Source organism: Nylanderia fulva, unplaced genomic scaffold (genome assembly GCF_048542155.1).
Source record: "Nylanderia fulva isolate GAGA-0341 unplaced genomic scaffold, ASM4854215v1 Scaffold41, whole genome shotgun sequence".
Classification (NCBI taxonomy): Eukaryota; Metazoa; Arthropoda; class Insecta; order Hymenoptera; family Formicidae; genus Nylanderia; species Nylanderia fulva.
Genome location: NW_028190488.1, coordinates 1,410,045 through 1,426,399, shown reverse-complemented (window position 1 = coordinate 1,426,399; position 16,355 = coordinate 1,410,045). Strand labels below are relative to the sequence as shown.

The window sequence follows — 16,355 nt, the reverse complement described above, 5'->3', positions numbered from 1 at the left end:
GACAAACGCACTTGGCACGGTCAGTCGCGGCCGAGCCGCGCCGCGCGACGAGCTCCGATTTGACGTTTCTCTCCTCGTCGGCTCGTCGAGCAACTCGCCCGTGCGCGAAGCGACGCGCAGCTCGTCATTTTCTCTGATCTCGCGCGACTCTCGACTCGGAAAATGGGAAGGCCGACGTGAAATCATCTCGTCACCGACCTCTGTCGCCGTCTGTCCGTCATCTCGTAGCCCGCGTCATCTCTTCGGAGCGCATTCTCCAAGCGCGCCGGTCCCTCGAGAGAGAGGCACCATCGGAGACTCGACGCTCCTGATTCGGGGCCAAGGACGCTCCCGTCAAATACAACGACGCAAGTGGAAGGCGGCACAGACGGCTGTCAAATCGTGAGAGACCATAGGAAGGAAGGCACGCAAATTCATTCGACCATGGCGAGCCTCGCGAGTAGCTCGTCGTCGGCGGGTCTGACGAGGGCCCCGACGATGTTGGAGCAGCTACTCGAGGAAATCAATTTTCAGAGGACGAAGGAGCTCAGACAGATGCTCAAGGATGGTTTGTATATATATATATATATATATATATATGCAAAACCGAAGCGGGGTGCAGCCGGCGTTTGTTTGTCTCGCTTAGAGGGTTCACCCCCTATGTGTGCGTGCACGCATCGTTGGATTCGGGGCTGAGAATGTGCGCAGAGCGAGTCGGGGGTGTGCTCGGCACGAACAAAGTTGTGTATAGGGGTTTCGCTTTCGATCGAGTTAACTGACCGCCGAAAAGAGGACCGTCTCGCTTGAGGGGTGTTTTGGGGAAACTCTATTGTTTCTGATCTTCTTTTTTGTCTTTTTTTTTTTGGCTGTAGTCTTTCATTATTTTATGAGATCTTATGAACATTTTTGGTATATTAAAAGAAATTTTTTAATATTATTTTGAAATCATTATTGTCTTACTTATACATTTAGTTTTTATAGATTTTAATACTTTTGCAGATACAAAAGGATAGATTCAGATATTAGCTTAAATGTTTTATTATATTTTATTAAAATGTCTTTGGTTTAAAAAATTTATTATATAATGTAAATGAAAATATGTATATAAAATTAGGTTTTATCGATATATACGAAAAATGAAACACACTTTTGTAATGTCGAGAACTGTTCGATGTTATTAATAATTCAGTTCTTTGAATATTTTAATAATGAAACTGCCAATCATTCTATCGTTTGTGTTCATTATTGACAGATTCTCGTTATATAACAATCACTTTAATGAAACATTTCATCAAAAGAAATGTTTATAATATTTATGTATTTATTTTTTTATACCTGTAAAACAATTATCATACACAATAATAATTCAGTGTTATTTATTTTCATCTCATTCTCTTTCATATTAAATAAATAATAATATGTTAATACTCTTTATTTATATACTCTCTTTATCATTTTACGTTTTGCACCATTTTGCTTTTCGATTTTTACAGCATTTATTATTTATTCTCATTAATCATAAAACATTCTTATAATTTCACTTACAATTCTTTTAAACTCTAGAACGTATTTATCAAAAGAAATAAATTAAGTCATGGCGATTTAAATACATTTATCTATTATTTATCAAAAAATTAATTAACAATTATTATAAAATTGTATTTGTTAAAATATTAAAATTCAAGAAAAAGAAATAAAAATTAAAGATGCAGTTAAAAATATATCTTAGCGAGACCTTTTCCATCAATAACCGCCGTCATATATAAGTATCGATTACTTGATATTTCCCGCCTCATTATATCGTGTCTCCTTCTTGCCGATACACCCTTTTGCACGTAATATCAAATCGATTGAGGATGAATTTGATATTAGTTGGCGCCCTTGAAAAATCAACCGCGTTCCGAATTTTGACATTTGATCCACGTCTCTAGACACGTAATTTTTTTTCGTTTTTTTTCAGACTCTGGGTTTGTTGTACTTCAAGGCACAACCTACTGGACGGACCTGTTTGTTCGGCACTTCCTGTTTCAAGCGGAGCACGCTATCGACGGCGACGACCTGCTCTTCTTCGTTCGCAAGAAACATGTGAAGACCTCGTCGAGATATCTGCCCAAATTCGAAACCGAGGTCGACGTATTTCGTAAGGACAGCAAAAAACTGCCGATCGGCGATCCCGACATCGATTGGGAAGAAACCGTGTACCTGAATCTCGTCGTTCATCAGTTCGACTACACGCTCACCTTGGCGATCTGTACGAGAACGAGCCCCAAGGAATTGCAAGTGAGAATCGGCGATGATCGCAAAAACATACAGAATGGTTCAGATGGATTATACCTTCTCTCCAAATTTTTCAATCAAGTTTTACTTTTCAGAATTTGACATAATGCCTTATATCTTTATCATCTCTTTAAATTTGAATAGCATAATGTGTCAAAAATTGTTTTTAAGCATTAATTTTAATAATTGTGCATAGTACACACTTAATATTATATTAAACAAATTTTGACACATTATGCTATTATGCTCAAAGCATAAAGTGCCTATCCCTAAACATAACTTGATTCTTTTCAGGTTTTGCGAAGGCATTCTCAGAAAGTATACGCCAGTCCGAGTCGACGGCGTATGGACGCCAAGGGCGACCTCGAGGAAATGACATACCCGCACATATGCTTCATGGTGGACAATTTCGACGAAGTTTTCTGTGATATTTTAGTCAGGGACGGGGAGATGGTATGCGTGGAACTAGTCGCTTCCGATCGAGAAGGTGCCATCCAGGGTGTCATTTTTCTCGGCTCAATCAGATATGACGCTTTAAAAAAGGTTTACGACGCGAGGGTGAGTCGCTGATAATCCTACGATGATCTCACAAATGCGTCATCAGTTTTTGCATGCATATATAATGATTGTTTTTATTTTTAGTCGAGCCTGAGCACTAAAATGGCGCAGCGAATGACATTCGGCCTCTTCTCCGGCGCGGCCTCGCAAAGAATAGAATTTGTGCGAATGAAGGGACCACGTGGTACGAAAATTTTATTATTTTTTTTTATTTACATTATTTTAACAAATAATCAATCTTTACTTTTGAATAATCCATTCACTTGCGAGTCATTATTTTAATTGTTTCTGTTTTTCTTTCCGAGATTTATGAGTTTTTTGTCTTTTTTATAATAAATCAAGAATTACGAATAATACGACAGAATTTTTGTAAGCAAAAAAAAAAAGAGAGAAAACAAACCAGAGAAAAAACATTCTTAAAAATATAATTTTATATAAAAGTATCTTGAAAGTCTTTTATTAAGTCTTTTATTAAAAATCTAGAAATTAAAATAAATAGATCAATACGAACAATAAATGTAGGTGTCAACGAGCATGTTTCACCTTTATTATTCAACGCAATGTAGGCGGGAAAGTAGAATATGTCCATATTAGTACAAGAAGATTTAAAAATAGAAAAAAACGCGATACGAGACATTTCAAATTACTGTACAAATATCCATGATCCATTTTAGGTAAAGGGCACGCGGAGATGGCCGTGACGAAACCGAAGGGTTCCGGCGCGGAAACCCCGACGTCCGAGCCGGGTTACTGCGCGACCGATTTGTGGGACGCCGACTGGGACGATGCCGAGGAGCTCTTCATGTATCGCCATCAACGAAGACTGTCCGATCCCAGTGCGAATCTCAACAATTTCGTGCGCGGCGGCTGGAGAACGAAACCGGATACGGTGGCCACGAAGGCGAGATCGGAGAACGAGGGTCTCGATTCCATGGCGAATGGTCTCAACGAGATCGAAGCCGGTGACGTTCGAGATGGTAATTATCCTGAAGGCGCGACACACACAAAAAAGCACCCACCCTCCCAAAAAAGTACACAGATCTTCTCTCTTGCTATACTTACTAGATTTTTAATTTTACACTCTTAGACTTGCGACATTCATATCCCGCTATTCAACGCGACGGTTTAATTTTGGATCTTTTTTTTTAATTACAAATAATGTGTTTTTTTTTTTTTTTTTTTTTTTTACCATGTCAATTGATTGTTAATTTAAGACGTGTATTTATGAGAGCGTTAGATGCGGGATATGGACTTAGCATCTTTCTCTTCTCAATGTATTTCGTTCGCATCCACTCTCGATCTGTGCATGCGCCTGCGTTGTACCTATGTGATGCACAATTGTCTTGATGTTATCGGGCGTGTATAGACGCCCCTCGACAATATATTTCTTCTTGATGCTGGCAACTTTATAGACTCTTGAGCCTGATAAAATTTGAACAATATTTTGAAAGATGTAAATCATAATTAGCTACTAGCGCGATTTAGAAGACGAACGCATGCATACGTTAAAAAGAGTTCACGTTCCACATTCACGTTTACCAATTTTTATTTTCTTTCTTACGTTTAAAGTATATGCACAATTCGGTGCGCCGCATATAATAACGAGATTTTATATTTATTCGAATATATAAAATATCAATAGTCATACTAGACTACTTAGAACGGTATCTGAGTTTTTTATATCTAGATTAGTCGACGTTCAGGATTCGCAATTTCTGAAAATATTAGTATAGCACAGTGTTACGTAAAGACTAAAAAACGACGTGTGAGAAATAGAAATACACCGAGAATAGAACAGATTCAGATTCTCTCTACCTACCACCAACACCAACAACCACCACCACTCTACTACCACCATCTCACCACCACTACCAGCACACACTAAATCTCTCCGGTTCGATCGATCGAAATCGCGTGTATTGAGAAAGCCGACAGAGAAAAAACTAACGAACGAAGAAGTTCTTTCTTGTTGTCTTTAATAATTGACACGTGCCATGCCGGCTCTTTCCTTTGTAGCCGATGTACAGGATAGCAGCTGGGGCGGCCGGGGCTCACCGGGAACTCGCAGGAGTCCCTGCACGCCTCGTCGACGAAGATCGTCTCATCTGTCGCCGATCCGGCAACAGCAACAACAACAACAACAACAACATCATCATCCCGTCCACAACAAGCAACGACAACTTAACGCTCGGGAACGTTCCGGGACGAATGAGAACTCGCCGATACGCAAGGAGGCGATCTATCGCGAGACACACGGTGAGTGTGCTCGTTCGCGCTAAGAAAAAACGATCGGTCTCTCCTCTGTCTCTGCTCTGACCGACGCTCTTGCTTCTTGTCTGACTTGGTAGAAACTCTGTAGCTCCTTTCCGAAGTGTTCTTATGGGAATGAGCTTGATCGAATTATCAATCAATTTATTTCTTCTTCTTTTGTTTGGGGACGTGAAATATATATAGATAGCTGCCTCTTATACATTAATGTTTTCTTCGTAAAGTCGATCTTGTATTTAAAACCTATATACGAGAAAGCGCGATAAGAGACCGGGGAGCACGATCGTTTGTAGTCGCGACACGGGTGCAATCGCCGTCTAAATGACGACGTGGTTCTCGCGGCAGGTTTCCACCGCAATCACCGTCAGCGCAACAATCATCATCGGCAAAACCACCAGCACCAACACATAGAAGTGGGCAGCGAGATCTTAGTGCCGGCCGGCCGGTGCCTGACGGACGACAACGTCCGGCAGAAGCTAGACTCGGGCGCGATTTTGGTCCACGGCAAGGAGGAACTGCCGCTGGGCTACGACGCGGCGGAGGACAATAACCGGAAACGACGGCCGTACAGCGCCGGCCACCTGTTCAATCATCACAACGGACTGGAGACCGACGACGAGGAGCATCGGCGGCTGAGCGACGACGAGCTCCTGCGGGTAAGACGGAGTCGGTTACGGAGCGTCGGTTCCGATCACGAGGACTACAACGGAACGCCGAACAACAAGAACAAGAACGACGAGATCAGGGACAAAAACGCGAACGCCCATCAGCAAGACGCGACGCGTCCCAACAATGATGTCACGTCCGCGCGCCGCCAGAGCGCCACCCTGCCTCGAAGACGACGTCGAAGGGCGCTCTCGGGCAGCTTCGCGGGTAACCCTCTGCCACCGCATCGTGTCACACCTGATGGAACCGCGATCTACTACTGGTGCGAGCTCCCGCGCCGCCCCGGCTCACAGGGTAAATTCCTTCCTATCTCCTACCCCGGTCACCTGTTTCTCTATCTCAAAAAAAAAAAAAATAAAAAAAATAAAAAAAGAATATAACCCTTGTCCTCTATTTCCAACGAAAGCAATCCAGAGATCATCATCTTCATTGTACTGATCCGTTATTCGTGTAATGTAGACGTGTTCAAAGCATGACTGCGATTAATGACTGTGTTTATGGGATGGTGAAATGACAACGGCTGTGAGTCGCGATGGAGGGAGTGGTGGTAGTGGTGGTGATTTGCGAAGAGGGTTGATGACGATCGGAGGTATTTGTTTCGAAAGCAACTTTCGATCGATTATTCTTATAATTCGATTCTCGATCGCGGATATTTCACCACCGATAAATAAGCATAGTCATCGAAAGTAGGTAGACAATTAATCTAATTCGCTTTATATAAACACAATGTGTCAATTCTATCTCTCATTGCAACGACAGAATTTTTAAGAATACATTAAAAGTTGCTGATTTTTCTTATAAAGTAAATAACAAAGCAATTGTGTGAATTTTTTTCTTATACTTTCAGCAAATCTGCGAATTTATATTTCTATGTGTAACTTGCATAAATTGCACACAGTGCGTGAATGAAGTTTATTATTATACATTATCTATTTTTTGAAGTATAAAAGCGAAGATTAAAAGATTTTCTCATATTCCTCGCTCTGTTTGCACTTGCACACGCATCTTTTTACACAAACACACACATACACACGATCTGCGTATCATATCGCTTCAAACTCGTTCATTCCATTATGACTCGTAACAACTTCATCAAAATATGACATTTAATTTCATCTTATGCTTGTACCTTATTCTATGTTTCATCGCTCGATTGAATGTTCGTCCTGTGAAAACGACTTCATCGTCCTGTCAATTGAACGATCATCACAGGATATCAAAGATGTATTACAATATAACGTTCGATACGGTATAGTGTTTAATAACTCTCTTTCTTTCAGAGCTGGATGACGGGGCGTATAATCCGCTCTGGACGATGCGAGGTTTTACCCAAACCTTTCATTTCTGGAAAGAGACGAAGAGAGCGCAATCTGTACCTCTAAATGCTTTTTTGACATACATTACATTGCCATGGTGGAGTATAGCCAAAGGTAAAATTTTATAGTATTACAGTAACACATCTTCGCTATTACACATTTATATTGCCCGGTAATTTGTTGACTAAATTATGCCAATTTATGTATATGTAACACATTTTTCCTGTGTGTTTCTACTCATAAACATCCTTTATAAAATTGGCCGATTTAAATTTTCGGAGACACTTTTAATATAAATGCAAATGTATATTATGATATTTAAATTGTTGTATTTAATCGCAATTTTTAATTGCAGATATTTTGGATCACCGGGAAGGACCTATCTTAACGTTCTAGCCAACAATCTAATATCTTATCTAATTTCGACACTTTCCTTTTTTTACTTTGTACGTATACCGTTGTAAGATTGTGGCCCAAAGAATAATATATGATGTATAGTTTAAGTAATAAATGAGAAATATTATTTACACACATATATGCATCAGTTTGACTCCTTTTCGTATGTGCAAATTAGGTGTTTCATTTTGCGATGTATTAAAACAAATTATATTTGCATAATAGTTTATTCGGATAAAAAAACAAAAATAATATTAAAATAAGAAAAATAATATTAAAATCAAACTACGAGTTTTTTCATATATCGAAAATAAAATTTAAATATTTCTTTTTTCTTTGCATGCGATCTTTGAGGATCGTCAAAATTAAAAATTTTAACGTGAGATTTAAGTTTATTAAACATATGCGTTTAATTACAGTAATAAATTAAGTATTGGCGAAATAATAGTCACGCGAAATACTCGCAATATTTCGAAAAGCTGTTTTCTTTTCCGCCTTGATTGAATTTTGCGGCCAAATTAAAAATCACACATCCGATAGCCATAAATGAACAAGAGAGAAAATTCATTCTTCTCATTATTTAAAGACGCGTCGTGTCACTTACAATTGTTCAATAGTAATTTAAGAAATATGCAGTAATAGTCCACAATTAAATACTCGTTCAACAATTTTCTAAATTTTTTTCTAAATACATTAGAATCGTGCGCTACTATAAAATAACATTAACAAGTTGAGCAATAATATAATTTTAAAAATCTATATATGCAACTGTTATATAAAAAAATAATGTTTCTATAATGAAATATTATCATTATCATTATCATTATAATGATGTTATATACTATATCTGAGACATATATTTCTTTATTCAATACATATATAAAAAAATCCATATTTTTATAATTTTATAATTTTTTGTGACTATAATAATATTTCTTAAATAAAAAATCTAAACTACAATAATTAGGTAACATTTCAAGTGTAATTCTTGTAATAATATATTATCTAGCAGAAACAAAATTTATTATAATCAATCATGAGACTGTAGCACTCATCATAACATTATTAATATAATCTCCAAAATTATTCCAAGTATGATCCCATAGATTAGGATCGCCTTTACTATCCCACGGAAGATTTCCGGGCAAAAGCGCGGTGTGGTTCAATTTCTTCAGTTCATCCTGTAGCTTTCTAACGATCGTGGGGAACCTTTGACGACACGCAAAACAAAATGTAAAGTGAAATAAAATTTTATAATTTACATTGTATTTTAGCGAAGTAATATTTTACTCACTGCTTGACAAGATTATTATCCTCGCAAGGATCCTGATAGATGTTGAAGAGACATGGCTCTTCTAGCGGTTTGCAAATCGGCAGACTGTCGTTTCTTGGCGGGCACTTAATCATCGCGTTTTCACGCAACATCCCGATAATTTCCGTGGTAACACTTAATCCCACACTGGAGACAGCGTGTGCCGCCGTGCTGCTAATTACACCACTTGCATTATAGATCCATTCCCTGCCGGATGGACCGTACCATCCGTCCCATTCTCCGTTATAAGTGGACCCTACGAGAAATCAAACTGAATCGGATAAACGTACGGTATTTATTACGTTCTAAAATAAATAAGAGAAAAGAAAAATTAATTAAAAAATATTTGCAGTATATCAAAGTTGAAAGTTTCTTTAAATTCACCTACCCTGAATGAGCTTCCAATCGCCGACCGTAATAGCGGACACGCCGTAAATATCGTCGATGTTGTGCAGAATATTTGTTCGAGGCGATTCGGTGTCCTCGCTAAGTGCATTCCACAAATCCATACCGTCGATCGAAGTTAAATTGAACGCATTGCCACCTGCAGCAGTTATAAGTGTCGGCAGCCAATCAGTAATATGCATCATCTGTCTGCTCACTCGGCCAGGACGCACTAATCTGGGTGACCATATTAATCCTGTACCCCTGATGCCACCTGAGATTTGATCGTAAATTAAAAAATAATATTTATTTATAGACATTACATTACATTAAACTAGACAACACAAGCGCGCGCTTTGCGCGCTCCTTTGATATCAGTTCTATTATTTATTTTACAACTATCAAATTGTTAATCTTTGAAATAATATTTTTTTCTCATTTTGTTTAATTTAATCGGATATAATTACTTGCGCAAAGCAAAGTTATATTATTTCTTGATAATAAAATCTTAAAAATTGCAACGCGTATATAAAATTATTATTGCAATGCATGCATAGAAATATATTTATTAATTACGTGATTCATAAAAATTCAATATATAAATTTTTAACAGAAAACAAAAAATAATTTTCTAAAAAAATCTTTCGATCAAAATAACTGCGCTTCCATTAGATTCGCGCGTCTGTACGCGTCCGCTACGCTGTGTATGTGCACTCTCTTTCTATTTTTTCCATCAGATTAATACATCCCATACGTCTGTCACGCTGCGCGGTTCGCACGAGACTGATTCTCGTATGGGGTACTGCGAGCGCGCGACCGACTGGTCACATGACCAGCGGTCACATGACCAGCGAGTCGACTGGTCACGTGATCTCGGCTTCGCGCCAATTCGCGCTCGCGATATCTCGCACGAGAATTAGTTTCGCGCGAGCCGCGCAGCGTGACGGACGTATGGGGTATAGTCTCGCACGAGTCTAATATTATCTAACATATAGTCACACATAATAGTATCATACTCGAATAAGATTACCTTCCCAAAGAGTATTTTTGACGCCTCTCAGCGGCCAATTAGACGCTGCGTTCAAATTAAATCCAGCGGCTGGTCCACCGTTGTCCGTCGAAAAAACGATTACACTATCTCGTAACATGTTGTTCTTAAGCAGAGCCTCAACTACTTGACCTACCGAGTCATCCAGTTTACTCAGCATACCTGTATTAGAATTTCAAAGTTATTAGTCTGATGGTCTTTTTGTTAATAATTTGTAATTCCTCTATATATTTCTTAATAATCGATATTTCAATTAATTATGTCATATTTTTTTACGATAAAGAGTCAATATTATTTATATTTTTATTTTAATTTTGTTCAATTGCTCCCACTCTTGCTAAATTTTACCTGCGAAAAGTCTTCTATTATAATCGAAGATATTATTGAATTTAGCGACTTCTTCGTCCGGAGCTGGAAGCGGATTATACGGGTTTCCAGAGTGCACAGCCGCATGAGCAAGATACAAGAACATCGGCTGACTAGAATTGTGATTGTCGATCAATCTCACTGCTTCCTTCGTAAAAATGTCCGTGGAATATTCACCGTGAAGATCCCATGCCGGTTCCATACCCCGTCTCATATCCAAGCCCCAATAAGGCTACACAAAATTTTCAGATCATATACACTGTCTATAGTATCTTTCATTTATGTAGCGGTTAAATAATTTTTTGTATAATGCTTTTAATATAATATAATATACATTTTTGGAAGAAAAATTAATTGCAAAACTGAACATATTATTTTAAGTGTTTTAAACTTAAAAAATTTTTTTTAATTTTATTCTTTCCAAATTTTTTGAAAGCTAATATTTTCACATTTTTTTCTACATTTTCTATATTTATTTAATATTCTTTCTATTTAATGTTTTCATATTACGCAATAAAAGAGCATTTTGTGTTGAAGCGGAATAAAAACGTCAAAATTATGGAAATATCTTAATGTTAATCTTACAAGGGACATGTCACAACTGTCCGGAACCGATTTGATTCTCCTTGAAATATGTTGTTAAATACACAAATCTAAAAGACACGTATTTTTTTATACGTGCGCAATTTGAGTTTTAAGGGGTGAAACACCCCTTTAAAGAATAACGGTATTTTTCTTTAGGATCAAATATCTGCTAAACTATAAGAGATATAAAGAAAAAACGTACAACAAATTTTAATGGCTTGAAGAGTACTTTAAAGTTATATGAACAAAAATTTTTTTTTTTTTTTTTTTTTTTAAAAAACCCTCACCACCTAATTTTTTTTTTCAAAATTAAAAATTTTGTTTTACCTAATTTAAAGCTTATTTTTTTCCAAATTCAACCATGTGTAATAAAGTTATGTTACGAAATATCATTTTCGAAAATTAATTATAAACGCTCCCGTATATACGCTCATCCGTGCTATGTGCGTAAGTAATTACCGTCGAACAATAAAATATATAAAAAATGTTTTTGTATAATTCTTATTTATGTTTTCTATGTATTTATAACTGCGTATTGTGTATATTTAGATTTAAAAAAAAATTTTTAAATATAATTAATAAGAATTTTTTAAATATACCCCCTGCTTTCTTATTATTTCTTTAATATTTAATTTCTTCTATAAAAATTAAAAACAATTATATTTTATAATAAAATTATTTTTTAATTGAATCTTGCGAATACCAATGTCGCAATATTTGGCATAAACAAATTTTATATCTTACGTTAAATGAATCATAAGATAAGATTATGTGTACGTGTTCCAGATAAGTTATAATTTTTACAATAAAATCTTTAATACGTTAAAATAAATAATAAAATAAGATTATGTGATGACGTATTTCTGATAAGTTAATATAAATTGTTCATGTAGCAGCATAATTCTCACAGTCGGTGTAGTCTTTTCGTTGTAATAATATCTGTGTAAACTGTTCTTTTATTGCAATAGAAAGCAAAATATAACATCTTTGAATATGATTATCAATCCGCTTAACGTTGTTAGACTTTTATTGGTGTCAATAAATTCAATATATTTAACAGAAACGCCAGTAACTGAAGCAGAAGTGGAATTAAAGGAAAACATTAAAAAAATATTACTGGATAGCGTTTTTCATTATAATGGGGTGGAAGTAACGGAAGAAATATATCTCGATTATGAAGAACCTTATAAATTACATAGTTTTGAAATAATTGAAGATGACGAAGAAGCATGGCATGAAGATAGTTTAAATTCTCATCCTCATTGTTCAAATGATGATACAAATTTTGATAGTTCTTATAAAAGACGAGCTGTTGAGTATTGGCGATTTCGGGACACTGATGAAAACAGTAATGACAGAAAAAGGAATCGTCCTCTAAGAGTAGTACAAAATAAATTTAGAAGAGTTTCATCTGAACGTCAGTTAAGGCGATGGGAAGAACAAATACAATCAGGTGGAAGTCGTACAGAAAAATTATCTTACATCTCCAAATTTACACATGATAAATTTACTGCAGCTGTCGAATCAGGATTCATGGTTCATGATATTGATTTAAAAAGATGGGCTTTACAAGCTCAAGAAGAAATAGGAAATTTAAATCCTATATTTAAAGCATCTCACAGTTGGATAGCAAGATTTAAGAAGTCTCACCGAATTGTTTCAAGAAAAGTTACGAAGTTTGTCACTAGAAGAACATTAGAAGATTCTGCTGATTTGCAAAAATCAGCTGATGATTTTCTGGAAACAGTAAAACCTCTTATTGAACAGTTTGGATCTGAAAATATTTACAATTCAGATCAAAGTGGTTTCCAATTGGAACTTCACTCTGGAAGATCATTGTCTAACCAGGGAGAAAAGAAAGTAGAACGTGTCGTGCAATCCATATCATCAACAACCCATTCATATACGATACAACCAATAATATCCTGTAATGGCAATTTGTTGTCCCCTTTATTTATTGTATTAAAAGAAGCTAATGGTAAATTTGGACCAAGAGTACAAGAAAATTTATTTAAAGCAGAAAATGTTATTGTAAAAGCATCGAAATCTGGTAAAATGACATCAGGTATTTTCCTTTTATAATTACTTTTTTAACAACCTTATTTTATTTAACAATTTAATAAGAGTCATAAAAAAACTATTAAATTAACATTTATATTTTGTACAGATCATTTTAAAATGTGGTTAGAAGAAGCTTATTTCGCAAACATTGGTCCTAATAGCGTTCTTCTTATCGATTCATGGACTGGACATTGCCCCAATATGATTTCGGATTTAACACCTCCTGGAACACATATTACTACTATGATAATACCGAAAGGAACTACAGGGAAAATACAACCATTAGATGTTTATGGATTCAGAATTTGGAAAAATTTTGCTAAAAGATTTTCAGATGCGGTTTTACTGTTGGAAAGTAATATAAACTTACATGAACGAAATAATATAATAAAATTGCAATCTTTGATACATAATCAATTGTCATCCCCACGATATCAAAACTTATTTAAATATTCGTGGTTTAAAAGTGGTTATACGAATGAAAGACCAGACGAATTCGAAAATCCAGTACACTTTAGTTTAGACGAAACTTTAACAAAATGTGATATCGAAGGTTGCAATAATATAGCTGTAGTAAGATGTTCTTGGTGCAAGAAGTCATTATGTTTGAAACATTTTTTTGTCGAATATCATTATTGTAATGTGTATAATGAGTGAATAATATAAAATGCAAATACATTTTTAAAAAAATCTAAATATACACAATACACAGTTATAAATACATAGAAAACATAAATAAGAATTATACAAAAACATTTTTTATATATTTTATTGTTCGACGGTAATTACTTACGCACATAGCACGGATGAGCGTATATACGGGAGCGTTTATAATTAATTTTCGAAAATGATATTTCGTAACATAACTTTATTACACATGGTTGAATTTGGAAAAAAATAAGCTTTAAATTAGGTAAAACAAAATTTTTAATTTTGAAAAAAAAAATTAGGTGGTGAGGGTTTTTTAAAAAAAAAAAAAAAAAAAAAAAATTTTTGTTCATATAACTTTAAAGTACTCTTCAAGCCATTAAAATTTGTTGTACGTTTTTTCTTTATATCTCTTATAGTTTAGCAGATATTTGATCCTAAAGAAAAATACCGTTATTCTTTAAAGGGGTGTTTCACCCCTTAAAACTCAAATTGCGCACGTATAAAAAAATACGTGTCTTTTAGATTTGTGTATTTAACAACATATTTCAAGGAGAATCAAATCGGTTCCGGACAGTTGTGACATGTCCCTTGTTAGATATTATTCTTATTAGATTGAATCAAGTACTATTTGTATCTATTTATATGTTCTCTCACATTTTCAACGGCTGTGTGATCGAAATAATCTTGATGACCTGTCCAAAATCCAGTATGGGTGTCGAATCCTCTATAAGTCGGAGTGTACTCCTTTTTGTAAAATCCTAAGTGCCATTTGCCGACGATATGCGTGCTATAGCCGAGATCTCGCAGATATTCCGGCAGAATCTTCTCATGAAGTGGCAATCCCCTAGGCTCAGCCCCTTTGAGAACCTAAATTTATGAATCCCCAGTGTCATAAACTATAGTAAATATTTATTTTATTTTTCGATCAAAATTATTAACTTTATTACTACCTTATTAATTAAATTATCATTATAATATTTCATCTCGTGTTTTAAAAGTTTATAAAATTTTTAAACGATAAAAAAAGATATTATTTGATATCTTAATACGAGTCAAAAAATTGCGAAAAAGAACATTTTTATTAAATGCTTTAATTATGTAAAAGAAAGATGCATTGAGACTCTGATCGTCTAAGATATGCTCAAACATGCGATCTTTTGTTTGCTTTATATATACGTTTGCGCACATATAGTGTACACGAATAAGCTGACAATGTCTCTCTCTTTCTCTGTATCACTATAGATATGATAATTTCCAATTGAACTGAATCCAGGTCAACGCGACAGAAGTGCATAATATTCCCTTTTGTACGCTACTGCAAATATAACAACAACAACGTTTCCGCCAACTGATAGCTCTCAATTGCAGGTCGTTGACAGGTGTAAAAACAGAAGAAATCATTCATCGACTTCGTTCAATTATGATAATTTTTATAAATAATATTTAAAAGACAAACGGATTAAATTTTGGTCACGTTAAATAATTTAAAATTATATTTATAATTTAATATAAAATATTATGCGTTAAATAATTTTATTTTAGAACTGTCACTCGTTTGTTATTCATATACGTGGACATTCGTTCATGCGTCTTCCCTTCTCATTAATTAAAAAAACGCTTAACATAGTAAGCTATAGCACTTACGCCATGTTGCATTCCGGTGTGGATAGGATATTTGCCGGTCATAAAAGCGCTTCTGGATGGTGTACAGATCGGTGTGACATAATATCTGTCGAGCAGCAATCCGGAGTATGCCAGAGCATCGATATTCGGAGTTGGGATCTGACCGGAACCATGAAACCCGACATCATTCCATCCCTGATAAGAATAAAAATAAATCTAAATGCAACCTTTTTCTCTCTCTTTCTCTCGCTTTCTCTCTCGACAGAATCTTAAAATAATTTTTTTAAATTTTGAATTAACGTTCTTCATATCTTATAACGTGATACTCGACAAGTTTTAATACTTTAACAAAAGTAAAAAACATTACAGAATAAAATATTCCTTTGCATATAAACTCACGCTATTAAGTAAATATACTTGATTATTTAATTTTATCTAATGTCAAACGCGTCAACATCAGATTTTTTTATTCTTTAGTCTTTATCCAGAGTTCTTTTTATCTTTAAAAATGATTCACGTCTTATCTTAACTTAACATTTTTACTCGATACTTTTTTTCTTCGAGCTCTTTTGGCCGGACATAATTTATCGCAAACCTGGAAGGAGACAACTTGCCAAATCGTCTGCCATAATAAAAATGATATGGGGCTGCCTCGAAGTCGCGTGAGCCGCGGCGAGCAGCAGGATCAAGGACGATGTCCATTGCAAAGGACGACACATCGCGTTCCTCGATCCTTTTGGACCAGCCTGCATGGTTCTCTCCACGAAAGAATACAGAACGGACTCTTTTTGGACGCGTACGCGACGGCCAGTTGCGGCAAACTGATCTCTCTTCCGAGACGCCTTTCTTCCGCGGGATGATGCAG

General features: G+C 35.6%; 3 protein-coding genes across 4 annotated transcripts; 2 read left to right on the top strand and 1 right to left on the bottom strand.

Moving 5' to 3' along the window:
• The first annotated feature begins 2 nt into the window (after window positions 1-2).
• On the top strand, window positions 3-7,597 carry LOC114939789 (uncharacterized protein KIAA0930 homolog). 2 transcript variants are annotated; one of them, XM_029314204.2, is made up of 9 exons: window positions 3-547; window positions 1,940-2,259; window positions 2,551-2,814; window positions 2,899-2,998; window positions 3,489-3,791; window positions 4,831-5,070; window positions 5,428-6,042; window positions 7,029-7,178; window positions 7,420-7,597. In XM_029314204.2, exons 1-9 carry the CDS (start codon window positions 424-426, stop codon window positions 7,458-7,460), a joined length of 2,157 nt encoding a protein of 718 aa, XP_029170037.1. In that variant the 5' UTR covers window positions 3-423; the 3' UTR covers window positions 7,461-7,597. The 2 variants fall into 2 exon arrangements, with proteins under 2 accessions (XP_029170037.1, XP_029170038.1); XM_029314205.2 differs by lacking the exons at window positions 4,831-5,070; window positions 5,428-6,042 and having other exon boundaries at window positions 5-547.
• Window positions 7,598-8,306: 709 nt separating this feature from the next.
• Window positions 8,307-16,350, bottom strand: LOC114939814 (arylsulfatase B). Its single transcript, XM_029314241.2, has 8 exons — window positions 16,105-16,350; window positions 15,512-15,685; window positions 14,522-14,734; window positions 10,553-10,802; window positions 10,187-10,366; window positions 9,161-9,430; window positions 8,755-9,028; window positions 8,307-8,669 (listed from the first exon to the last, which is right to left on the bottom strand). Exons 1-8 carry the CDS (start codon window positions 16,240-16,242, stop codon window positions 8,495-8,497), a joined length of 1,674 nt encoding a protein of 557 aa, XP_029170074.1. The 5' UTR covers window positions 16,243-16,350; the 3' UTR covers window positions 8,307-8,494.
• On the top strand, window positions 12,000-14,466 carry LOC146721807 (uncharacterized). The gene is made up of 2 exons (XM_085486259.1): window positions 12,000-13,220; window positions 13,323-14,466. Exons 1-2 carry the CDS (start codon window positions 12,149-12,151, stop codon window positions 13,871-13,873), a joined length of 1,623 nt encoding a protein of 540 aa, XP_085342385.1. The 5' UTR covers window positions 12,000-12,148; the 3' UTR covers window positions 13,874-14,466.
• Window positions 16,351-16,355: the final 5 nt, after the last annotated feature.

Coding starts and splice junctions, on each gene's coding strand:
- LOC146721807 (XM_085486259.1), top strand. CDS start 12,149: ATGATTATCAATCCGCTTAACGTTGTTAGACTTTTATTGGTGTCAATA. Junction 13,221..13,322: donor ATCTGGTAAAATGACATCAG/GTATTTTCCTTT, acceptor TATTTTGTACAG/ATCATTTTAAAATGTGGTTA.
- LOC114939814 (XM_029314241.2), bottom strand. CDS start 16,242: ATGCAGGCTGGTCCAAAAGGATCGAGGAACGCGATGTGTCGTCCTTTG. Junction 10,367..10,552: donor TAATAGAAGACTTTTCGCAG/GTAAAATTTAGC, acceptor ATTCTAATACAG/GTATGCTGAGTAAACTGGAT. Junction 8,670..8,754: donor GATAATAATCTTGTCAAGCA/GTGAGTAAAATA, acceptor GTGTCGTCAAAG/GTTCCCCACGATCGTTAGAA.
- LOC114939789 (XM_029314204.2), top strand. CDS start 424: ATGGCGAGCCTCGCGAGTAGCTCGTCGTCGGCGGGTCTGACGAGGGCC. Junction 548..1,939: donor CAGACAGATGCTCAAGGATG/GTTTGTATATAT, acceptor GTTTTTTTTCAG/ACTCTGGGTTTGTTGTACTT. Junction 2,260..2,550: donor CGAGCCCCAAGGAATTGCAA/GTGAGAATCGGC, acceptor GATTCTTTTCAG/GTTTTGCGAAGGCATTCTCA.